Source organism: Corvus cornix, chromosome 1A (genome assembly GCF_000738735.6).
Source record: "Corvus cornix cornix isolate S_Up_H32 chromosome 1A, ASM73873v5, whole genome shotgun sequence".
Classification (NCBI taxonomy): domain Eukaryota; kingdom Metazoa; phylum Chordata; class Aves; order Passeriformes; family Corvidae; genus Corvus; species Corvus cornix.
Window position 1 is genome coordinate 48,787,037 of NC_047057.1, and position 24,652 is coordinate 48,811,688.

Consider the following 24,652-nt stretch of genomic DNA (forward strand, 5'->3'; position numbering starts at 1 on the left):
CGATTAGCATAGCCCGCCCCGCCCCCGCGCGCAGAATATTCATGAGGGGGCGGGGCCGCCCGCGCGGGGCAGCGGCACCGCCGCCGCCGCCGCCTCCTCCGCTGCCCACGGGAAACGCGGCCGGGGCAGGGTTCGCGACCCGGCATGCCGCCAGGATGCCCGGCGGAAAGGCCAGCTGCAAGGCGGCGGTGGGTAGGGCATGGGCTTTGTCCTTCCCTCCGCAGCGCCCACGGACCCTCACCTCCTGAGGGGCCAGCCTCGACGCGCTCTGGCGCACACCCGCTCCCAGCAGGAACGGGAGCAAGAGCCAGGATTCTTCTACTTAAAAAAAAAAAAATAAAGTCAATTTTATTCGAGAAAAACCGAAAAAATGCGCCCATTGCCACCCCCTCCCCCCACTGGAGGGACTTGGCTCTGCTGTTAAAAAATTCGGGACGTTTCCCTTTCCTCCAAGGTTGTGATGCCACCAGCCCGACAGAGAGCACCTGCTCTTTGGAGAAGACCCCTGTGCAAGAGCTTGCTCTGGTGCGAGGCCATCAGCGTCGGTGAGAAATCTGAGGGTGGCTGTGTCGGGTCCTGGGGCCAGCCCCTCACCTCTGCCCCCACGGCAGCCCAGACACCCGGTGGAGCGTCACAGCGCCTCAGCTGGCTCCCTCCCTACTTCGGCCCTGCTATCGCCACATGCCCTCATCTGGCTGTTCCCCTGACAAGGGGCTTCGGGGACTCATTTAGAGAGGATGAGCCCCAAAGAGGAGGGATGGGGCATGGGGGGCAGGACAGGCTCTCAGTAGCTCGGGGCTGGTTCCCCCAGCATCTTCAGCATCAGCACTGCTTGCACCCATTGCCTGCAAAGAGGCCAAGTACCGAAATACCTCCTGTCCAAAAATTCACCGGGTGTTTGCCTCTCTGCGGGAATGCCCTGCAGTGGCCACGGGATGCCATCGGCCAGGAACACCTGCTATCGGCATTTTCAACTACGTCTGGACACTGAAATGCATGTTGCTTGGTGAAACAGCCGCTGGGAAAAAGGGAGGGCTGATGTGGCAGAGGTAGCAGCTGTGCAGAGACCAGGTAGAACCCAGTGGGGGGTACCAATGAGATCACTCGTTTAACAAAATGAAAACCAAAACTGAGAGAAGCAGCATTGCTCATGAGGCTGTTTGGTGTGATGCACTCCCCAGCCCACCCATGTCGGAGGAGGCACGTTCAGCATGGGGTGTGCTGTGATCAGGAGCGATCCCTGGGCTCCACCAGGGGCGTGTCCCCCACACCCTACATCCCCACAGGCAACAACACCCTGACCAGGGGATGGCCCCACTGCTTTCCTGTCTGTGCTTTACCTCTGGAGAAGGGGTACCCCACTTAAGCCCCATTGGGGCAACCCACCAGCACCACCACCCAACATCCACTGAACGAAAAGGAAAGGCAACAAAACAAAACCCACGGCACAAATGGAAAGGAAACTGCCAGGCACTGGCCCAAGGCTGCCGAGAAGGGAGCAAGCCACTCTGTGTCCCAGTGGTGCCACCCCCACTGCAAGGCGCAAGTCCCCACGTGCTACAGCTCTGACTGGGAGCGGGAGATGCGTGGGCCCTTGCGGATCTCCTTCCGCTTTTCCTCCTTCTTCCTCCTCTTCTCCTCATCCCGCAGCGCCTTCTGAAAGGTGTCAGCACTGGGGAAAAACTGTGGGTTGATAGCAAGGGGTCAGCATGGAGGAGCACCCACAGCCTCTCAGAGGCACAGCCCCTCCAAACCCACCAAAGCCAACACACAAGCCTCACAGTCCAGGGAGCTTTGAGGACAGATGCAGCATGAAGCAAATAGTCTCGACCATGAGGCAGGTGGCCACAGAATGGGAAAGAGGGCACCAGGTGCCCAAAGTAGACCACAGATGGGGAATTCAGTGTTCATGTTTCAGCCATGCTTACTCAGTGACAGGGGCTTTTGGCCATTCCCCACAAGCCACCCATTCCATTCCCCAGCCAGCCGTCTGGAGCTGCAACAGGGATGGGGAAGCACACAAGACAAGCTGGAAGCATTGCCATCTTACCTCTGACTGGTCTGTTTTAAAGGGATTGCGGTAATCCGGCGATTTCTCACTGATTCCGAGCTCCTGAGCCATCTGCAGAGCAAAGGGGAGACCTCACTGGGGAGTGGTGCCTCCCAGTCACATCCCCCAGCTGTGACCAGAGTCCCCTACTCTCCCACCAGTCCCATCTATGCTCTATGCTCTTCCCCCATCCCTCAGCTCAAGGACAGCCCCCAGACACTGGGGGCCCCTGCCTTCCTTTTACCCCAAAACCCTCACCCCCCCGGCCTAGCAGGAGAGAGGGGTCATGGCAGGGGGGATGAAGAGCCGTACCAGCCGCAGGACCTGGGAGTGGGGTCCCTGCTCGAACACACCCGTCAGGTTGCAGAAGCCAATGCCCCAGCGGATGAGGCTGTTCCAGTTGGAGTTGCGGTCAAAGTAGTGGTGCACAATCTTGGGGAAGCGCAGGACGACGTCCCCGAAGAAGGCAGTGTTCTCCACCACGTGGGAGTATGCTGTGGGGACAGCCACCAGCCCCATCAGCACAGCAGCCCCATCCCACTGGCACTCGTGTTCCTGCCATGAGGTGGGGAGGCTGAGGGCAGACCAATAGACTCCCCAGTATGAACCGGTCAGAGAGGCAGCAACAGGGTCCCCAACAGACAGGGACCAGCCCAGGTCTGGTCTGGACACACAAGGGTTTTGTACCTACCCCAGCACTGATCCCAGAAAGAATGTCTGTGGTGCACCAGAGCACCATAAAAAGGAGAGGTGTAAAAACCAGAAAGGACCTACCATCCTTTATCTTCTCGTCCTGAGGGAAGGGCCCATCAGGAGGCACATCAGCGGCGATGAGCACAGCACGGGAGTCCTCCAGCACCTGCCAGAGCCCTTGGTTACCGCCCTGTCCTGCCAGCCCCGCCCTGTACCCTGGAGGTGCTGCCACAGCTGCCCCACTTTGAAACCCCACGGCACCCTCCCTTCAGGTCCTAAAGCTCACCTGCCACACACTTCACAGAAGCCCCCAACCCTTCCCATTTCTTTCCACCCTTGTGGGCACAGAGTGCAGCCTGCACTGTGGCTTACTTTGAAGAGTCCCTTGAGCATGATGTCAATGATTTTGTACTGCTGGTTGATGTCATTGAGCTCAATCAAGTTCTTCAGAGCATTCATCTGGTCCTTGCGCTTCACCTCAAACAGCTTCTTATCTGCACTGCTGTCAAGGGCACTGTCGACACTCTCCCACCACACTGCTGCTCTCCCCCCTCCACCGGGCCCCTGGCACCATCCCAGCCCCCCCCAGTTCTCTTTGAGGTGTTTGACGGCTGGGTGGCAGCACCTCAGCCAGGATGAAACACAGATTTACAGTGAACCCCTTGCCCAAACACCCCAGCAGGTGGGTTAAGCACCCTTAACAATGCTGGGAGCTTGTGGAGAGCTTTCTATTTGCCAGTCTGTGCTCTAGCTGATGGGCTGGAGGAGGAACATGAACTGCCACCTTCCCCACGTGTCTCCACATACTCATCATGTTTTCATTCTTTGCCTGTTCACCAGGGGATGCTGCTGCGTGCTAAGAAGGGCTTGCATTAGCCCACCTCCTCATGGGCAAAAAATGCCTGTGGCACAGAGGAGACCAAGTGCCACAAGCCCAGGAGCCCTCTTCCACCATCCCAGCTGGTGACCCCAAAGCACTGAGATGTGCAGGCATGCTCTGCCTCCTGGCTGGCCATGCCACTTCCAAGAGCAGACTGGGAAATGTGCTCAGTGCCCAGCACAATGGAGCAGAAAGAAGAACAGCAGGCATTGCTGCCATTTCTGCTCCTATGCCAAGCCAAGCAATTGGTTAGCAAACCCAGGAGCTTGGCTAAAGCCCATCTACAGAGGGGCAAAGTAGCAACTTCCCAGTGCTTCTGGATCCTCTCTTTTCCACTTCCTTGTGCCCCTTTCCATGGTCTCTGACCCCTTCCCTGTGCATGAGCTCCCTCCAGCCTCTGTAGCCATTAGCGCATACGTGTGTCATGAGGGGCAGGCTGCAGAGGATACAGATTTCCAAGCCAGAGTCTACTCTCTGTTTCTCCAGGTCTGTGAAGCTGCCCTGGGACAGCAGCAATGCCAGCAGAAAGGGGCAGATGATGAGAAAATCCATGTTGGCTGCTGCAGCCTGGAAGAAAACAAACCAACAAAACCAATGACCAGTGAGGAGGCTTACCAAAAGGAGAAGTCACACAAGCCACTTGGGACTGATGGCACACTGCCCTTGACACCAGGGTCCTTGCCCACCTCTCCCCATGAGTGGTCTGAGAAATACAGTGGCCAGAGCAGAGCCACATGGTGATGCTGCAGCCAGCCTGCTCTCTCCTGCAAGTGAAGCCCTGGTCTCCCTCTTCTCTCTACCTGCCTGCACTGCCAGCCCCCAGGGATCTGACCAAGCACTGACTCAGCAGAAAAATTAAGTCCTACCCTTGTTTCCAAAAATAACAGCTAGCTTTTTGTTGGGTTTGCGAGGCAGAGCAGCCCAACAACCAAAACAGCAGGTCTGGAAGGAAGAGAAGGATCACCGAGGGGCTGAAGTCCATCTCACCTTCAAGTGCCACGTTCAACCAGTTCAGCGACCTCCCTTCACCCCTTGGAGTGCTGGTACCTGGACCCTTCCCCTCACTACAAGCTGGGTGCCAGCTGCGGACCCCACACCAAAAAGCAACAGTTGGCTGACCTGGTGGTAACTTCCCCTTCCCTCCAAACGAGTCCCTTCCCAGGCAGTGTCTGAGGCTTTGCTGGGATGCTCTTGGGCAGAGCTGCTCCTGACCACAAAGGTCCCTCAGACAAAGTCAACGGCTGGAGGAAAAGGTCCTTGAGAATGAGGACCCTCTTGGACAGTCTGTGCCTGGAAAAGGAGAGCAGTACCTCAGTCCCCAGACAGCAGAACTCAAGGCGGTCTGTCAGGAGGCACGAGGTTTCCACACAGCTGAGCACAGGCCACTGGCAATTACAGAAGCAACAGAAGCCTCCTTCAGAGGCATCGTCTGAGCCACCTCCTGCTCCCCAGGGAAAGGCAGATGTGTAATGCCACCACTATGACCCACTGCCCTCTTGAGTCTGAGTTTGCCTGCCCAGCCAAACCTGTCTCTGCAATGCCCTAAGACTGAAACTAAAACAAATCCCTTCTTGTTTTTTTCTTGTTGCTTTTCTTTTTTAAACAAATATAATTTCTTCAACTCCAGGCCCATGAAAGAGACAAAACAGACAGCACCAACAGCTCTCCCAGCCCTGCAAGGATCAGCAGCAGTTCCCACCATGTACCTCCTGCCGAGGCCAAGCCAAGCATCTTCATGCCCCCAGCACAGGCAGGGGAACAGTGTCAGACAAACATGAGAAACCCTCTGAAATGTTTTGCTGTTGTGCTTTGTAAAAGGCAGCACCCCTGGAAGGGAACAGACCAGAGTAAATACAACCAGTTACTGAAGAAGACATGGCTGCCCCTGGTGTGGGCTCAGCAACATGCTCCATGTTTCTGACACAGTGCAGAGCCAGCATGGCAGCACAAATCCCCAAGCCAGGCTTGGGGTCTGTCCCCTCTGCCCACTGTGGTGTGAGGCTTAAGCCATATTCCAGCCATCCTAAATGCCACAAAGCACACCAACAAGTCAAGGCTGAAAGGAAAATTCTCCAGCCCAGGCAAACAGATGTTCTTTCTGCTGGACCTACCAGCCTGGTCAGCTTCCAAGAGACTGCTTCACCCTGCCAAAAACCATGACCCAAGGACCCAGGGCCTGGCTCAGCGAGGTGGTGCAGGTCTCCCCCCTCTGCAGAGCCCCCCACAGCTGCTCACTCCCTCCCAAGCTCTTGGGGAGGAGGAAGTGCAGCAATGCAAGAGCACAAAGAGTGATTGCCCTGGGACTCAGGCTCCTGTTTGCCCCTCGGATCAGACATACCACCATCAGGACTAGGCTGGCTATTTGCCATGCTCATGGAGAGCTGGAAAGAGACATTGGAGGCAGCGAGTGGCCTCCAGACCAGGCTGGATGGCAAAGAGTAGAAATGCTGCTCACAACAGCTCTGCCATGCTGCCCATGGCAGTCCAAGTGTGCTTGGTTAGGGCAGGGGCTGCTGCATCCCGTTTCCAACATCAGAATGGGGTGTCTGGAGGATGTTCTGCAGGTGCTACAAGGGGGAAGATGAGCTGCAAAAAACCCTGTTGAAGGCACCAGCAGAGCAGAGCACAGCTCTGGGCCAAAGCAGCTGCCGACCAGCCGGTTGCTGCAGCACAAGGTCCACCAGCCTGCCTGGCTGCTTTGGAACAGTGACGGGCTTCATCAGAGACACAACAGCAGATGCTGTGGTATAGATGGCCAATGCTTTCAATGAAAATGAAAATCAGATCCTCCTACACCAGCCCTAAAGATTGTCCCATAGGACAAGGGCAGAAGTAGAGGACTGGAGAACCACACCATACCAGAAGCTCATCACCTTTTCATCTGATCTGCTGGCACTCATTCTTACATCAAAGCTATTTACTTGCCATTGTCCATCATAGCTGAAATATGCCAGTGAAAATGAAGCAGGGCCCAGTTGTTTCTCTCATGCACAGGAAGTTGAGGCTGCTGATGCCATGTGGGACTACCTCAGATTTATTTCCTTTCGCTGCCCTGGCAATTTCACCCCATTTTAACAGCAGAGGACATGCCTTCCTCTCCAAGCCACACTGTGTAAGTGCAGAGATGCCAAAGCTCCTTACAGATGTTCATCCATGCTTTCCCCATGAACACTCTCTCGTGTCTTCATACCCGCTGAGGGATGAGATGAGACAGAAACACTGCAGAGCTGCTCCTCTCTTCCCTTCCTGCTCCTCCCTGAATTGATTTCTGCCAAAGACAGCTCTGCCTGCTGCTTCAGGGAGAAGTCCAGGGAGCCAGGGCCTGGCCTGATGCTACAGATGGAAAGGAGTTTCCACCAACATCGCCTTGCAGCTCTGGCCAGCTGGCCATTTCAGCAGCAAGCCTACCAGTCTGTCTCACTGTCTCCCAGCCTCTTAATTTAGATGTGTTTTTCCAAAGACATGACAACAGATGCTGTGTTATAGATGGTTAGTACTTCCCATTAAAATGTTTTCAATTACTTTATAAATTTTCCTGCAGGAGCCTCATCTGAACCAAGCATCCCTGAGATTTATTCACTTAATGAGCTTGCAAGGCAGAACCATGCTGCAATGCTTTGGTTCCCAGGAGAGACTTCTGCACAAACCACCCCCCCCCTCCCCACCTCCCCTCTGCAGGCACTGAAATGTAGGGGGGAAAGCATCATCCTTTGCCAAGAGAACACTGTGGCAAAACAAGGAATGAAAACTCCCTGCCCCACGAATGCATTCCTGAGCTGCTCCTCCAACAACCAGATGAGGATTAATCTCTTGTTACAGCTGAACCAAAAGCTTCAGAAGTGAAACACCGCTGCTCAGACTCCTCTAAGACATATCTATATGGGGCTTACAGGACCAGCTGCTTCAGTTGAAACAGCACTGGCCATTTACACCTGCTCATCTCCAAAGTCCCCCAACCACCAAGCCCAGAAGCTTGCGTACCACAGGATTCTGTAGCCCCGATTTCCTGCTGTGATTTACAGCAGGAACGGGTCCATCCCAGGCTACCCTCGTGCCTCGCGTCCTGCCGGAGGGGTTCAGAAGCACCCTGAGGGGCTCGGGCAGCCACCGGCTCCGGGAGATGGGATTCTCCTGCAAGCTGCGCTCAAAGTAACGGCAACCACACAGGGACGGCGGAGTGCAAAGGGGATTAGCCGAGCCTACCCCGGCCGCGCTGCGGGAAACCCACCCGGAGCCGTGTCAAGTGGACGTAGCAGGAGCGACACGAGAGGATGCGAACCCTCGGGGCGGGACGGCAGCTCCCCGGAGCCGCGGCGGCCCGCTCCTCCCGCGGCTCCAGCGCGGGACAAGGAGGAGCAGGGCGAGCAGGCGGCGACGGCAGGCAGAGCCCGTCGGGCACAGCCCTTTAACCCAGGGTCCAGCGAGGTGTCCCGGGGCCGCACTGCCCGCCCCGCTCACCGGCCACCCCGGCTGCCCGGGAGGAGTGCCCCTCGCAGGTCTCGCTCGGGGAGCACCGGACACGTCCGCCCCGTCCCCCGGTGCCCCCGGAGCAGCCCCAGGGCTGCTCCCCCCCTTCCCTCCTGCCCCGCCACGGCCGGGCAGCTCCCCCCCCGGCCCCGCTGGGACTCCCGGGCCGGGGAAGGCTCCCGGGCGGCGCGGCCGGTCCCCCACCTGCGGGCCGGGTGCCGGGTGCCGAGGCCGGCGCTCACGCCCGCCGCGCTGCCATGCTGCTGCTGCCGCGGCCGCCGCCACCGCCGCTCCGCCGCTCCGCCCCGCCGTGTCACTTCCTGAGCCCCCGCCCCGCCCCAGCACCGGCACCGGCCGCGCACCGGCGGGCACTTGGGGGGTCTGGAGGCAACAGGACAGCGGGGGCTGCGGTTGTAGTCGAACGGGTCACTCGTGAGCTGGAAAAAGTCTCCTCATCCCTACGGAACAGGCAGCGTATCTGCTTCCCCCGGGATCCTGGCTGAGCCCCCACCGCCCCTTTCAGCCCAGAGCAAAGGGGCCACCCCGCAGTCCCATCAGGCAAGGCGGGTGAACAGAGCACCTCTTCCACAGCATCCCTGTGCGACATCGTTTCCCCAGGCAGGTCTGTATTTTGATATATGAAGGGCATCAACCAAGCCTTATCTCGCACAGAAAGGGAAACGGAGCCGTTTCAGTAACAGAACTTTTTAATTTCAACAAATCTTTTGCTGAAAATGAGCAACAAGTGATTTCCTTTGTCCATCTTCTCCCTACTACTCACTGGGAATAAACGGCAGGATGGGGTCTCCTGCTACATTCTTGCTTTGTTCCTCTGCTCTGGGCACTGTATCTTCTCATTTCAATCTGCAATGTGTGAGACGGACACTGCCACGCTTCCCAGACATCTGTCATTGACAGCATGAGTGGAAACCAAAGGAAAGGCATGCATGCTGTGGGAATTCCCACATTTGACATATCACTGACAGGAAGTTTTCATTACTAAACCAACCCTCCCCAAGCCAGGGAACCTCACTCGCAACATACGTGAGAAACATCAGTGTAGGTAAACCTGAAGAAAAGTCAAAGCTCGACTTTGACCAGAGGATTTTTTTCTTCCATGTCCATGACTATCTTATTCATGTAGCCCCACTGCTGCACTTGAAGTGCATCTAAGATCCTTCCTAACCACCAAGATTTGAAGGTTTCTTAATACATGAAAAAAGCCAGAAATGAAAAGTAACTTCAGCAATGTAACAAAACCTCCCATCCAAATTCCTTCATCCCTGTATGGAGAAGCAAAATGGAGTGGAAAATGGAGGCTTGATGGCCTCCACCAGGACAACTTGCCCTCTGAGTGTCTCACAACAGTGCAGTAATATCACACTGGGGGGTAAGCATGTGGACAAGCTACTCCTCACAGGACAAACACCTCACCCACCACATACTCTACACTTGGCTGATGACAGCATCCCATAGTGAAGGAAGTCCCCACACCCACAGGAAATCGCTGCCATGGCCACTTCCATCATTGCTACATGTCTGAGGCAATGCAGCATGATGAAAACAGGAAGGCAAGAAAAAAAGTTCGAGAAAACAACAAATACTGCATCAGGTTCCTTCTTTCTCCACAAGGCATCTGGGAGTGGCCCCTGCCTCCATCACCAGAGAAGAGGAGGATTCAGTTCACAGAGGCAGACTCTAGGCCCAAACAGAATAAAATCTGGTAACGCCACTCAGTGGTTCCCAAATGCTCTCCGTGTTTTGAAAGTGCCCGAGTTATATTTGAGTTTCCACTACTTCATGGGCATACTGGCACTAGATGGCATGCAAACAGAGATTAACTCATTGCTCATCCTCCAGGGAAATCAATACAGGGATTGTTACTGCTTTGAAGCCACAGATTCCCCAGCCTGCTCCCCTTTCATCAGACCACCTCTGCCTTATAGATTAATGCAAACCCAGCACGTAGACCCATCTTTAATCCCAACTGTCTCCTCATTTCCCAAATGTCTTCTCAGATGAGGACATGATGAAGTCTTTCATCCCAAAGTTAGCCAAGTGTAGAAGCCACTCAGAGATTTTCAATTTTGTTTGCCTTCAGCTGGAACAAGAGAAGGAGCAGCAGATTAAATATCCCATCTACCTCTGTTACACCTACCACACACATCAGCTATCAAAGGCATCTGCCCAGCAAAGGATACACAATGTCCTGATGTTTTACACACGTGGTTCTCTGTCCCAAGAGGCGATCCAGCAAGGTCTGAATGATCCCTGACTGCTCTGGCTCCACCTGACAATGACTGCTCTGAATCTGAGGGGTCAGAAAAAAGAATGATTTCCAGAACAACAGAAAACTGCTGGGCTTGTTCCTTCATACTGCCTCCCTCATCTCCACACAGAGCAATGAGATCTTCAAAGGCTGAAACACCTAGGGATTCCCTTCCCATTTTCCCAGGCAGTCACTGCTCTCTTACCTGACAAAGGAAGAGGTGAAGAGCACAAGATGTGGCCTCAGGCAGCTCTGCTAAGTTGGCTTCTGCTGCCTCCTGAACAATCTGGCTAATTTCTTTTTGAGAAATAATATTGCTGCTCTGATATCTCACAAACTTGAACAAAGGAAAAAATAGAGACATTAAATAGTGGAAGACCCACAGAGTGCAACAGTGACTCATTACTTGCAAAGACCTCTTCTATGTACCATTTCTGCAGCACCTTAACCACAGGCCTGATTTTTATACCACTTCTAATGGAACCAGTGCAAGTATGTGTTGATGGTGCTCTGATTTATAGCCAGACTTTTTTTGGTTTAAATTGGGAAGGAATTAAAATAAATGAGGTAACCTTTTAAAACTGAAATAAGAACAGCAAATACTCACAGACCCATCTTATATTTGGAGGGGGAAGTTTCACCTTAATAACCCTTCCTCTCATTCACTGCCATGATGGCTATATCTTCAGTATTTCTGCTGGGTAGGACCACATTCCCCCTCTAGCCCACAGACCCCATATACAGCAGGGTAGTATATTGCCCTAACTCCCCGCCCTGAAAAGTCAGGTCTGTAAGGCTGAAGACGGGAGACAAGCTGTGATGCCGAGCAGTCAGCTCGCTCCCTGACTGGTAACAGCAGTTGCATGTTCTCTGCAAGCTTCCCCTCTCCTCCCCAGGGGTCCTAGATGATATAAATAAATGCTACCAACACCAGAAGAACAGGACGTGCTCACTAACAGCAGTCAGTTTCTGCAGGGTGTGGAAGTTCACTTGAAAGTATCATTATTAATATAGGGCACAAATATAGCACCAGACAAAGCCACAGCAGTGTCGGAGACTCTGTGTGCGTAGCAGGTTAAGTACCAATAACCAGCCCACATGCATTTTACCAACATACTGGGAAAGATGGGGAACAGCCCACCCTTCTGCTGCTCACCAAAGTCATCAGCCTGAGAACTTCTGGCTGCAGAAAGGACTTCTGGCCCCCACTCAGTAGTGTAAAGAGCAGGAATCGGTGCCACGGCTGTGAAGCAACATGTAGAGCTGGGAGAGAAGGAGAAGCCAATCAAAGACAGCTGTAAAACTGCCCAAGTGACGGGCTGAACCCAGCTAAGGACAGTCTTCAATACTGACCCCAAGTTTTCTCTCCTAGACCCCATGCTGTGAAACACTAAGGGGATATTTTGCACTGTTCTTACTTGCCTTTTAATCTGTCACTCTCTGGGCAAGAGTTCAGTCAAGAGGACAAAAGCTTAACAGCTTTTCAAAGCAGAAAATACATACTGTCCATCTTTGTGCTGGTACAGGAGGAGAAACCTTCTCCTGGGGTGCATGTCATAAAACAGTGAAAAAATAAATTTATCCTGGGGTTTTAAAAATAATACCCTCTGGTTTCAATATGAGGACATCTCTCCTGACCTCAGTTTTTATTTAGCTGCAGAATACCCTTTGGGTAATGAAGAAAGCCCTGTAACAGAAGCTGAACAAACTGAGCCTGGATCTGCATCAGACAGTGGACTATGGGGACCAGCCAGGCTGATAGTGACAATGTAGTCAGTAGAGAAAATATTCTTACTAATGAACATACACGATAACATAACATATATTAGGTAAGGCCATAAGTCTGTGATGGCATGAAGTCTTTCACTGAATGCTGAAATTAAAATGTTATTACCTTGTATTTATTGCAGGTTAGGAGCATGGGATGGACAAATAAAACAGATCAGCTGACATAACTTGTTACACTATAGCAACTCACCAGAGTGTTAGAAAGGTCTCTTTTCCACTGTCAGTCACATAACCTCCCTATTGCCACTACAAGAATCTTTTCTAAAGGAAAACAATACTGAAAAATAATGTAAAATATTTGGGGGATATCTTTCATCTGGGGAAAATGAGAAAGTACCAGCACTGTGCATGAGCCTACTCTGCACATTTGGAAATATCTCTGGACTAAAAGAGGGTTTTAGAAAGCCTCAAGCAAGTCAACTCCTACGGGCAGAACCCAGGACAGACTCTTTCCAGTGTTCTTTCATGTTTCAGCCAAATACAGCTATGACCTTCATTCTGCTTAGAATAAGGAGACTCTTGTTACTCTTGTTGTGAACTTCAGCACCACAGCAGACAGGTTCAGCTGTTGCTGCAGCAGCACTTCATTAGTTTAATCCCAAATCAGCAGAGCATACCCTTTTTTTTTTTTTTTTTAATTCAGCCTTTTAATACCCTCCCCTCAGCTACTGGCTGTCATTCATCTGCAGTATTACATCTTTATCCAACCACTTCCTCTCTCCCACCAGTGTCCCTTTTGCCTGGTGTTCATTCACTCCATCCTGTTCTCTATTAGTGTTAAAAAAACTGAAGTGAACAGGTCAGGGTAGAGAGAACTTTCTCGTTTAAGAACAGAGCCAGCACCTGGACTTTGTGGCAGGAGGCTGACAACAAGCAGAAGGGTCTCTTCTTCCCCCCCAACTGTACGATGCAGTCATATTATGTTATACTGAAAACATGGTATACATTAGGTCTGACACACACTCTGGAAACCAAGGTTGAAATTCACCCCTGGAAATCCAGATTTCCATCTTCCATTCCCTAAGGCTGCCTAGTACCCTGTTCTCCCTTCCCTTCCTTCAGGGCCAAACTGTGACCAACACTGTCCTTTTGTAAGACACATCATGTTGAGATCCTTCCTCCAATATGTTTATGGTCTAAAGGTTTGATACAATCGGTCTGAAAGTCAAAGACTATTCCTATACTCCTTCCATTCCCAAACCTTTCACTCCTACAGGGTTGGAGAATTACTTTTTACCTTCTGGAAAGCATCTTGGTGTCCAGAGCCAAAGTGAAGGTTCATGCCTGCAGGGGAGTCAGGCGCTGTGATCTCATCCCACAAAGCACAAGATTAACTTTAGGCATACAAATAACTTTTCTTATTTGGCATAAACTCATTAAGCATTTGCTCCAGAGCACTACTGGATAGAGATCAAAGAGCTCAAAATCACTGCAGGAGGGAAACTAGGAGAAGAAAGAGCATGAAGACTTTACCAGCATCCTGGTTCTTCTCATACAGGTATTCTACTAAGGTTTCCAGGCAGGCAACCACTGCCTGAGAGAGCAGCAAGTCTTTCTGGAATACCAAAAGAAAGAAAAAAAACCCAGTCAACAGCTATTGCAAGAGGAAAATTCATGAAGTGTCAGGATCTGAAGAGTATGCAGCACAGGAAAATAACACCTTTCATCTCCTTCAAGGGATGCAATGTGCTGCAAATTATCTGTCACATCAAGGAGCCAGACAGAGGTACGGCTACTTATTTTGAGACTAAAAAATAATAAGTAACAGCCTCCAAAAAATAAAGATAGGAGTCCAACATAGCTTAAGAGTTAAATGTAAACTGATGTACTACCCCTGGAGCCCAGCATCACTTGAGCAAGTTAAATGTATGCTGATGCACTCACTACCCTCAAAAGCACCTTGCCAGGGGCATGGGGGATGGACTGGGATTTGTTACACTTTTCCCACATCTGTCCCTATGGATGTAGTGTCCCTGCAGAGAAGGAGATGGGAAGACAGAGATTGTTATTAGTACACAGAATTTCAGCTACCCAGTTCAGCAGCAGGGAGCACCGCATAGCTTGATTTACCTTCTTTCTCACTGCACTGTGCTGCAGCAAGAGCATTTTCCCTCCTCCTCATCACGTCTGTAAGGGATGGGAAATGCAGGCGGAAGAAAAAAAACCAGAGAGCCCCTTTGATTCTGCAACTGGATGGTTTCTTCTCAAGTTAATGTTCCTGCTTGAAGCCCAACACTGCTGTTGTTCCCAAAGTCATATTTTATATACCTGCAACTGGACATGCACCAGAAGGTTCTGCAGACTGACAACAAGCGAGAAGACCTGCTGCATGGCAAGGGGATGCAAGGCAGTGTCCTGCAGTGATGATGGCTGTGGTTGAGTAGCACCTGGGGCTGTGTTTTGGCCCACAATCACCAGCAGGGAGGAGGAGAACTTCTGTCGCAGGACAGCTCTCAGGAACTGCATGATGCTCACTAGACAGGGAGATGCTTATTAGTGTGTGTCAGTGTTTTTCTCTGACCTACCCTGTGTGTTGGTGCCTGTACAATAACATGGGAGAGGAGAGAAAATGTGAGCTTAATAGCCCACCAGAGTTGTCCGGCAGCTGCTGACAGCTGCAGACAGGAATGGCAACATGGGTTTCCTTGTTCATCTCCTCCTCTGAGATACTAACACAGTTCACACTCAGTTCCAGGTGCCACTTCCAACCTCTAAGGAAGATCTGTCCAAACAAAGAACTTCAGACAGTTCTCTTTTGCCTTTTTTCACCACCAGTTACACAAAGTCAAATGGATCAAAGTTTCCAGATTCTCTCCAGCACCCCCATCATTCCATTCCACAGTCACCAGCTCTCCCTTGTTGCTTGTATCATGGTACTAGTGGCTGCTTCCAGACAAATCCCCCTAACAGGTGCAAAATACCTAACAGCAGGATTGGCTTCTTATTCCTGAAGATGACTGCATTCAGGACTTCTGTAAGGTCTACAGAGAGTGTCTGATGAACCTACAAGAGAATTAAATAGAAGAGAAAAAGTGGTGCTGGTTTGGAGCACAGAGAAAGCTGCCTTACATACTTCTAGACCTTAGATACTACCCCATGGTGACCACTGAAAGCCAAGGCAACAGCAACAGGGATTCAGGAGGCTGATGCAGAAGGGGGAGTTACATCATTGGACCCTCAAGTTTCACTTGCCAGAGCTGCACAGCTTCCAAACCACAGCATACCTCGTCTGTCTTGTTCTCACTACTCCCTGCAGGCCCTCTGGCATGTGGCTGTCAGCCTACCAAGCACATGAAGTGGCAGGAGAAGCAATCGCCAAACAAAACAGCAATCGCTCTACCTTAGCCACAGAACGAGGCAGCAAGACTGAGGAGCCAGGCAGCCAAAACCCAGCAGTGGCAAGAAGCTGTCCCTGCCTGCTGGAGCTGGGGCCTGCAGGGAGCCCAGGGATAGGAACTATTGCATGGGCAAAAGTGGCAGAGGAGTTTAGGGACCTGGGAACTAGGTGAAACAGGGAAGGTCAGCTTGAGAGGGAAGTCTTCAATACATTGTTTCCTTGACAGAACAGCCATTCAACAGCAATGGCATGAAGGCTCAGAGAACCCCAGAAGGGTTCAAACCCTTCAATAAGCCAGACAGTTGATATGGGAAGGCAGGCATAAGGATCACAGGGCTGATTCCTTTAAATACTCTTCTGAAGAGAGAAATATTCCACAGGAGAACTAGGAGTAGGTCCTGCAACATGGTGGCAGTGGCTACTCATCTCAGAACTGACAAGCCAAAGCCTTTAATGGCCTACCATTTATGAGCCCTGTTAATTCACAGGGTAAAGCTAGCAGCAGTAACACAGCTAAGATGCAAGTTGGCTATGGCCAGACGAGTCCTCACTATTAACATCAGCCTGAGATGAATGTGGCCATTTCTTGGAGCCATTGTTCTCCTTTAAAAAACTCCAGGCTCAGGAAGACAGCCCGCCATTGGCTCACATTCGCACCCACAAAGGTGCTCTTACGAGGGTCTCCAGGATGCTTTGTGCAGCTCCAGCTACACTGAACAGCAGAAAGAAGCAAGAGAAGTGACTCTTCCTCTTATTCCCGTTCAGCAGAAGTTTAGAAACACTGACAACTTAGAAAGGCTGAAGATTAGAAACACTGAAGCAGTCTTGAACCCTTTCCTTTTCCCAGCTGTAGCTGTAGTTTCTTTCCTCATCTCTGGTGCAAAAAGCATTCTGGGTTGAATATGATAGCACATCAGGCCAGTGGTATTGATAAAACCAAGCAACAGGTTTATAAGCCGCTAAATGATTGCACTGCAAGGATCAATATGAGCTGAGAGTGTCACTCCCAGAAGATGAAGCTCAACACTTGACACTAGAATGCTTTTTGGGACTGGCACAACACCAGACACAGTCCTGACTTGGAAACTGAGAAGGCAAGCTGTACTTAGCAGCTCACAGAACAGGGTCAGGCTGCATTCCCACAGCTGACAGTCTGTACAGGTACCCTGCTCTAAGCCCTAAGCAGAGGCCACACGCTGACCAAGTAATGGGTGCAGACTTGGTCTGGGTTGGTCTTCTGGAAAACATCTTCCCTCAGCATTAGAAATCCAACCCTTGCTTTTCTGTGCACATGCATGCATGTCCTTAATGTGATTTTATCATCTGCAAATAGGGGTACAACTCCCAAAGACAATAACTGGGCATAACTGCAAGAGCAGAGCTCACAACTCATGACATGCTCTTTAACTCCATATCAAGAGAGGTCTGGGTAGATACTTCAAAAGGAAACATTTCCCCTTGTATTGGCATTGGAAAGTGCTTCCCTCAAAGTTGTAATTCCATTATCAGCTGACAACTCCAGCTTAGCTGTCTTGTTGGACTGCAAAGCATCAAATACAATGACAGCTGCCCACATTCGTAAGAGCTTGCTAATATTGAACACTTACTTTCCAATAATAGGTTCTATTCCACTATTGATCATTTTAGTAACGATAAAGCAGTTTACAACATGGGAGCTGTGTCTTCCACCCCCAGTCTTCCCATGAGAAAGATTTTAAAATGTATTTTGCTCTGTCCTGAAGAGGAAAGTGACTTGGATCAGGAGGGTTGGGCATGCACTTCTCCCCCTAGGATTTTTGCCCTTCTCTAACTCTTCAATGATTTGTGTCTCAGGCCTTCAGCCACATGCTAGCTCCCAGTCCTGATGGAGAAGTGCAGTGGGGAATAACTTGTGAACAACAACAAAAAAGAGAAATCAATGCAATCAGATTACAGGCCAAAGCAAAATACTTTTACACATATATATATATATATTTACACACATATTTATTTTTATGTTTATCCCTGAGCTGACTCTGAACACTAGAGTGGTTCTAACCTCAGTACTGTAGCGATGCTGATAAAGCAAAAGGGATGCCACCAACAGCCATCCAGAGCACAGCAAGGCATCCTCAGATGACAGGTAAGCAGGTCTGGAAGGAGGGGACCACAGCCAGGTGCATTCCAAAACCTTCTGCAGGAGTTCTAGCAAGGACACGTTGGAGAGCAGCACAGCCACTGCTGCATGGGAGAAACATAATCAGGGAGGGTGATGGGATGGCACAGGTTAAACCATCTTGACAAGCACAAGAGAAGTGCAGAGCACACCCCTGGTGCAGTGAGGTAGCCCTGCTGCCACAGCTCATGTGAGTAAGGCTGTCCAGCTACTGGTATTCATCTCCCACAGCACAAGCAACTGCTCAGCCAGCTAATCAACTAACAACACAATAGGAAGGCTGGTTAGAGCTGTTCCCTAGCATTGTCTAATTTTTTTGAACTATGACAATACCAGGATATTTCAAACTAGGCATCAAAGGCCCACTGCTGTGTTTATGAACAAGAAAAATACAGTGATTCTGTCTTTCAGCAGCCAACTCTTGAATCATCAGGAGGCAGCAAAACCAAACCAAACTCCTTAACCTAAGAAACTTCATCCAAAATACAAAGTGGTCTTTGTTAATTATAATGCTGTGTCTGGATGGGGAAACATCCACCTTACCTGCTGAGACAGTTAGAATACAGTCTCTGATTGTCAAGCTACGACCTCACTGAAATTAACTTAGGAATCAATACAATCTTGCCTCACCTCTCTGTTGACTACAAGGTGTCGTCTGATGAAGGCTCCAGTACAGAAAATTCAAGGATGGCTGCAGGAGGTCAGTGTCCCTTGGCCTGCATTTCCCACAGAGATTACTGACTGGAAACAAAAGAACACATGTAACAAGGACACCAACTTAACAGAGCACCTCAGCACAAGAAAGAAGTCAGTGAGGAGGGAATTCAGACAAAGTGAAAACAAACAGAGCATGGTACAAAGCAACAGGCATCTGCCCTACAATGTTTGCTTTAGAGTGGACAGCTCAGTGGAGGATGATAGCAGAGAGGGGGGAAAAGAAAAGGGTATATTAAAGGGCATTATCACATCAGGCAGTAATGAATTCAAAAGCAATGGACTTTAAGTTATCTGTTTCCACAGTGAAAAAAACTGCAGCGTGAGTTATCTGTTTCCACAGTGTGACTTGGATTCTAGTACTAGAACAAGCATGAACAACCATGTGACTGTCTCTCATGGTGACCAGACTTGGGGAAGCCATGGAGAGCTGTGTTCCTCCACTCTCACCAACTTTGCTCGTACTAGGAATAAAGTGTCATGTTTGTTGTAAGCACCAAACACTTAGGAATAATGTTTAGTAAGAGTTAGGGAGGGAAATCCAGGACTGCAGGGCTCAGGAAAACCTGTCACTGGAGATCTTTTGAAGAGCTTACAGTCTGAGTAAGCAATTCTCAGAAAACATGCATCAACACACCCCTTCCATCTAAGAGGCCTCATTAGAGAAGTGTCTTGCACATCCACCCCTGAAGAACACAGTCTGGAGGCCAAGGGGGGAATAAATGGGGTGGCTGGGGTAGGGAGAGAGATGTGCAGAAAAATACAAACCAGAAAGCAAGAGCAAAAGGAGCTTGTGACTCCTGGGAGAAGCTGAGCTGTGTTCTAAAATCACAGCAGCTAAAAAGGCTGGGATAAAGAGGCCATGGTTCTTCCACACCCTCAGTTCCCTTGACTAATGAATGTCTGAGAAATGCTGCTTTCTTACAAGGGCAACACAGGCAGCCCTGAGATATGAAACATTCCAAATTGAAGGGGGTAGTCCTTCAAAGTCTGCTGGAGAGACCAATTTGTCAGAGCAGGGAAGAGATGAGAGGATGGATCAGCTCAGGAATTTTCCTCCTAGTATCTATTCTTTTTTCATAGCCTGTATGAACCTCCAGTAGCCAAGTAAGAAGGCAGAAGTCACCAAGTAAGGATCACCAGACAAGACAGCAGGTTATGGTATGGCAAACAAACACAGCTTGCTCTTCCATCTTTGGGATGGAGTGGGCAAGCCCTGCAGTTGGTTGGGAGCCATATACTCTGGATTCACATTCCAAGGAAAGCCCAGTTTCACTAGACTGCTGCTTCCTGATAGCTGATTAACAGGACATGACTGGGGCCTGAACCCCACAAGACTTACAGCAAGAGTGGACAGGAAAGGATGATTCAGGGAGCACACCAGCTATACTGTCATGTGCCAAATCAACAACAGTCTCTGACCCTGAAATCATGTCATGGTCAGGGGAATACTTAGGCCACTTTGTGTGGTTTCAGACAAAAAATGTATCGTAAAAGCAAGAGGAAGAGAACCTGGATTTTGTTAACTGAATTAGTTACCACAACTCTTTACAATGCTTTGGCTATGAAAGTATCTCAAAGCAACCATTACTATAATGCAAGGTCCATCTTCTCTCAAAGGACAAAGAGCAAGCCCCTAATCATCTTATGGAACAATTAACAAACACTTCCCTGGAAGAAGATGGATGCACATACTCACCCTGGTGAAGCAGCTTGAAGTCTGTGCTGTCGAGCTCCCTGATGCCCTTGCTCCGCAGCTGCACCAGGAAAAGGAGGCTCAGCAAAACAGGAAGGTTCCTGTTAGCTAAGAAGGGTACAAACAGCTTAGTTTCTCAGTGAACTCTAAACTATTGTACCTTAAAGTGTGCCAGGAATTGTTAATTTTCTGGCTCTGGAATGAGGCATGGGTTGGGGGAGGAAGTATTCCCTCTTTACACACACACACACACATATAGCCCCAACTTTATTCTCATCTCTACAGTCCCCTCTGGATCAGGTCCCCTTTCTACCACTGTGGGTTGGCCTGAGTTACACCTGAATCCTGCCAACACCATTTTGGGAGCAACTAAAGAAGGGGGGAAAAAGAGGCTAGGGTCCCTTACACCCATCGTGAGCCATGTAGGGAGCATGTTCCTCACACTTTGATACTGCTAATAAGCTAGAAGTCATTAGCCCTTTCTAGACTGCTCTCTTCCTGCCCACTTGACCATCACTGGCAGCCCACACTTTTGACAGCAGCCCAACTGCACAGCATTTGTTCTCCCACATCTTATGAGACTGGGAAAATGCTGTCCATCCCATCCCACAGGGCAGAGCAGAGACAGAAGTGAGAACCCCACACAGCAGGTCTGTATGTAAGGAAAATGGGGCTACTTAGACCACCAACCCCCAGGGCAACCCTCTCCCTACTATTCCCTTTTTTGCAGTGCTGTGAACAGGTAAAGATTTTGTATTGTATACAACCATACGTACAGCAAGTAGCTATCACCTCCAGAAAATGTTTTCACAAGGGCTCATGAGTTTCCAGTTTTGAGGAGGAAACATTTATGGGTGTCTTTAATGTTAACATATTCCTGATCGAGTCCCACTGTTGGGCCTCTTTCTTGTCTAAAAGCAGGCTACTGTTTGAATAGGGATGCAGATTCCCTGGACTTAACTACCCCAGGCCTCACAGAGAGCTGCCTGTGTGCTGGGAGACAAGGAAGTCTATCTCCAGAGCACATCTGGTGTTTGACTTTCTGGATGGCTTGCCAGGATCTCAGTTAACAAGTTACAGATGCAGTCTGAAGAAGAGCTATGCATCTTAGTGGCAGCAGAAGGGCTCAAATCTTGCAAAAGCTCCTCTACCTCAGTGTCCTACCTCCATCACCAGTGGTTTGGAGGAATAGGTCTGATTCCTACCATAGGAAATGGATAATTTGCCTCCCCACAGCTCCTGGCACCTCTAGATCAGCAACAGAGGGACACAACAAGTTCAAATGTGCACAATTCCAAACAAAATCAGATCTAGCAGATCTTGTAGCCTCATCCTCTACCATGCTCCTACTTTCAGTGCCCCTCCTCTTCTCCAGCCTACTGACTTTGCTGGAGGTAAGGCAAAAACACTTTCCTTCTTGTTGCCTCCATCCCAACTGCTGCACAACAAAACACTTGAAACAGAGCAAAGCTGTTAAAAGCAACAGTGGCCCCCTCAGGAACAAGTAAAAGCTGTGCTAAGTCCCTATCCTAAAGGAACCAAGGACATCCTAGCACTGCTGCCTCTTTCAGTCCAAGCTCACAGACTGCTTTGCACAACACTTTTCATAGTGCGACAACAGTTCCAACATCACAGACAGGGCTAGTAAGGAAAACCAGGATTTCTGCCAGTCACAGCTTTGCTCCCTTTGATTTAACAGAGTAATGAGATCTGGTGATACCACAGTCCCCGTTTGGGGATCAATATCATGAATGATTCAGTCCTTGCTCCTGGTCTCTGTGTCCTGGGAACTGTCTGTACTCAGGCACACCCAGCTGTTTTGCACAAAGAAGAGGAAAAAAGGAGGATGTCTTTCAGCCACCAGTTGGGCACCTATTCAAGCAGGAAGATTTACCAGCATAGCTCTCCATTTGAATGCTGACAGCAGTATACAAGACCCTTGCCTTGGTTTAACAATCACAGTTTGAAGCCAGAACAACCTAAATTAGAAAATAAGGCTCTCACTTCAAAACGAATCTCTGAGAAAGGAAACTAAATCAGTACAGTTCTGTCCATAAATTTCCTCATGCAGGTAAGTACTGAAGCTACACCAGCAGTTCAAAACCACTTTATCCCAGACTGTATCCCTACAGCTAGTTGCTCTTACAGCAAGACCAAGTCACAGAGGTGGGGTCACCTTGTAGGGTGGCTGAGCTGCTCTCTACCAGCAGCTGCTGCAGAATCTGTAAAAATCGGCTCCGAAGGAGGTCACAGACAAGGACATCCTCATTTCTTTCCAGGAAGGTCCTTAGAGTCATCAACACCTTCCAAGCCACCTCCACAGAGCTTGAGCAGACCAGGTCCTGCAAAGGAAGCAACACACACATTACCTTTCTACCCTGATTAGGCAGAAGTCACTGCTATTTAATACCATTATGCTAATCTGGTTCCTTGGGAAACAGTCTAATAAAGCACCATTCAGATATAAATACGTCCTGATTAAATAGAGAACTGAAAAAAGCAGAAGGACTCATGTCTGTTAGGCACCTCTAAATAATATCCCATTTAAAGAGTGATTTGGCTATGTAGGTGGTAACATACATTTAAGGTCACAGTTTTAGACAAGTGAGACCTAAACAAGAAAACAGAGTTTCTGGCACCTCTGCTCTCCTTGTTGGTTTGTAAAATCAGCTTGCATATTAAAGATGCTTGCCTAAAATCAAGCTCGTATGTCAGTCCATAGCTCCTAACTTTCAAAAGGCTGGCAGCCTTGTATGTGCAGTAGTAACATAACAGCTAAACTGCATGAAATGTACGTAAGCCAGGCAAGCAATCATCCAATCATAGGAAAGGGAAGAGTCATGTACACAGCTCACAAACCTGCTTCTTGACTATGGAGCTCTGTCTGGAGTCTCTGAGCTGAATCCCAGAGCCAATAGCCTTAATTTGGGCATAGTCTTCATGCTAAGGTGTATAACATTAAGTTCACTTGCACAGCATGTACAGAGGTAGTTGCATAAATATCAGGCAGTAAATGCCTGGTAGTGCTGCCATAATATGACCATCTCTACTTATATTATGTCAGCACTACCTTTCCTCTCTTTCTGCAGTAGTCCTGGCTACTGCATTGCAAATGGTAGAGCTGAAGAGGTAAACAGGAAACTGGTCCAGCAACTGAGCCTACAGCCTGCCTAGACAGCTTGCTGCCTCTCCCCGCTGCCTTCCCCTATCACACAGCAGTAATGCATCCAGACTTCTATGATGGAGAGGAAATGGCTGTGGGACCCCATATCTAAGGAAAGCAAATAAGGTGAGAACAGGCTGTCTGTGCCAGAAAAAGCTCTCTAATTCCAAGCCAAATTCCTGCCTCTACCAGAGACCTTCATGAATAAAGGGCAGGGAGATGTCTGCACAATCATCTCTGCTGACACAGATCTGCTGCATATGACATTCAGGAATGCAATCTAACTTCTCCGTTCTCTGAGAGAGCACCTCAGACCTGGAGCATGGAGAAGACAAGTGGGACGGTGCGTCATCATGACTACATTCACCCCCAGATGAACACACACAGCACAAAATGACATGAACCAATGGCCACAGCCTTCCTGGTCCTGGCAAATGCACCATTGTGTTAATAGGTTCCTTCCTACCCAGAAGCTCAAGGTCTCAGATGAAGTCACTAACCATCTGTTATATCTAATCCAGACAATTATTAAAAGCAGATAAGCAAGTAAGTCATCCTTGGAAGGACATTCATTTTTGTTTCACTGTACCATGCAGAGGTCTTTCCACTTCACTAGTGCATTCTGAGGCTTAGGTTATTCATCTTGTAAGTTTTCTTTACACCTGACAGTATATTTATCCCTGCACACAGCACTGTTTTATTAGTCCATCTAAATTCAAATTGATTATGCTCTTCCATAACTGAAAGGTGAATTGTCAAAGCCTGTGATTTATTACAACTCACTTTAAAGACTGGAATAGAGCTAAATGAATTTATTTCTGCAAGAGCACATGGCAACACAGAAAAGGGAAAGCAGGAATGTTGCACCATTCAGGGAAGGGAGATGCTGTTTGTGTTTTGCTTATTGACACACCTGCTTCAGTTTATGAAGTGACAGGTTCCAGAAGTACTGCCAAAGGTAACAGTGTGGGCAAGCCTCATGGGACACTTCTCCTCCTTAATTTGTCCTGATATGTCAACTCATTGATCGTTTTTACTAATGCTCTGCAATAGCTTCAAATGCCTGGATGTTGCTACCTACTCTGCAATATCACTCCAACTGTGAAAGAACTGCCCTACATGAGAGCCCTCCTGCCAGTCATTTCAGTAACCTTGGATATTAAAATTTACTTCATAGCCTCTCAGATCAGAATAAATACGTTCTGTAATGCCCAATGTCTCTAATGGCCAATGGATGCCCACTCGGAGTCAAACCTTGCTTCCTCTTATTTCTTCACCATCTGCTGACACAGGTTTGCCTTCTCAATGATAGTTTTAATTTCTCTAACAGACTGGAGAAGAAATATCACAGCCCTTAGCTTTTGTCCTTAGAGGTAAATCTCATGTTCTTCTGTGGAAAAGTTAGCAAATATTTACTATGCAGCTAGCTCAACAGTCATG

General features: G+C 49.4%; 2 protein-coding genes across 3 annotated transcripts in view; both read right to left on the minus strand.

The window, feature by feature from the left end:
* Positions 1–313: 313 nt before the first annotated feature.
* On the minus strand, positions 314–8,383 carry CCDC134 (coiled-coil domain containing 134). 2 transcript variants are annotated; one of them, XM_039571559.1, is made up of 8 exons: positions 8,295–8,375; positions 4,743–4,913; positions 4,073–4,190; positions 3,116–3,237; positions 2,825–2,909; positions 2,363–2,544; positions 2,051–2,122; positions 314–1,683 (listed from the first exon to the last, which is right to left on the minus strand). In XM_039571559.1, the coding sequence occupies exons 3-8, from the start codon at positions 4,173–4,175 to the stop codon at positions 1,558–1,560; spliced, it is 690 nt and encodes a 229-aa protein (XP_039427493.1). In that variant the 5' UTR covers positions 4,176–4,190; positions 4,743–4,913; positions 8,295–8,375; the 3' UTR covers positions 314–1,557. The 2 variants fall into 2 exon arrangements, with proteins under 2 accessions (XP_039427493.1, XP_039427494.1); XM_039571560.1 differs by lacking the exon at positions 4,743–4,913 and having other exon boundaries at positions 8,295–8,383.
* A 5-nt stretch (positions 8,384–8,388) lies between these two features.
* The window catches only part of MEI1 (meiotic double-stranded break formation protein 1), a 38,683-nt gene continuing 22,419 nt past the window's right edge, over positions 8,389–24,652 (minus strand). Inside the window, exons 21-31 of the mRNA XM_039571084.1 lie at positions 22,226–22,391; positions 20,053–20,157; positions 18,270–18,380; positions 17,523–17,704; positions 15,069–15,150; positions 14,416–14,621; positions 13,621–13,702; positions 11,516–11,622; positions 10,565–10,696; positions 10,292–10,401; positions 8,389–8,995 (exon numbers count right to left, since the gene is read on the minus strand). Coding sequence (XP_039427018.1) covers positions 8,950–8,995; positions 10,292–10,401; positions 10,565–10,696; positions 11,516–11,622; positions 13,621–13,702; positions 14,416–14,621; positions 15,069–15,150; positions 17,523–17,704; positions 18,270–18,380; positions 20,053–20,157; positions 22,226–22,391 — 1,329 coding nt within the window. The 3' untranslated portion in view covers positions 8,389–8,949. The remainder of the gene's footprint in view (positions 8,996–10,291; positions 10,402–10,564; positions 10,697–11,515; positions 11,623–13,620; positions 13,703–14,415; positions 14,622–15,068; positions 15,151–17,522; positions 17,705–18,269; positions 18,381–20,052; positions 20,158–22,225; positions 22,392–24,652) is intronic.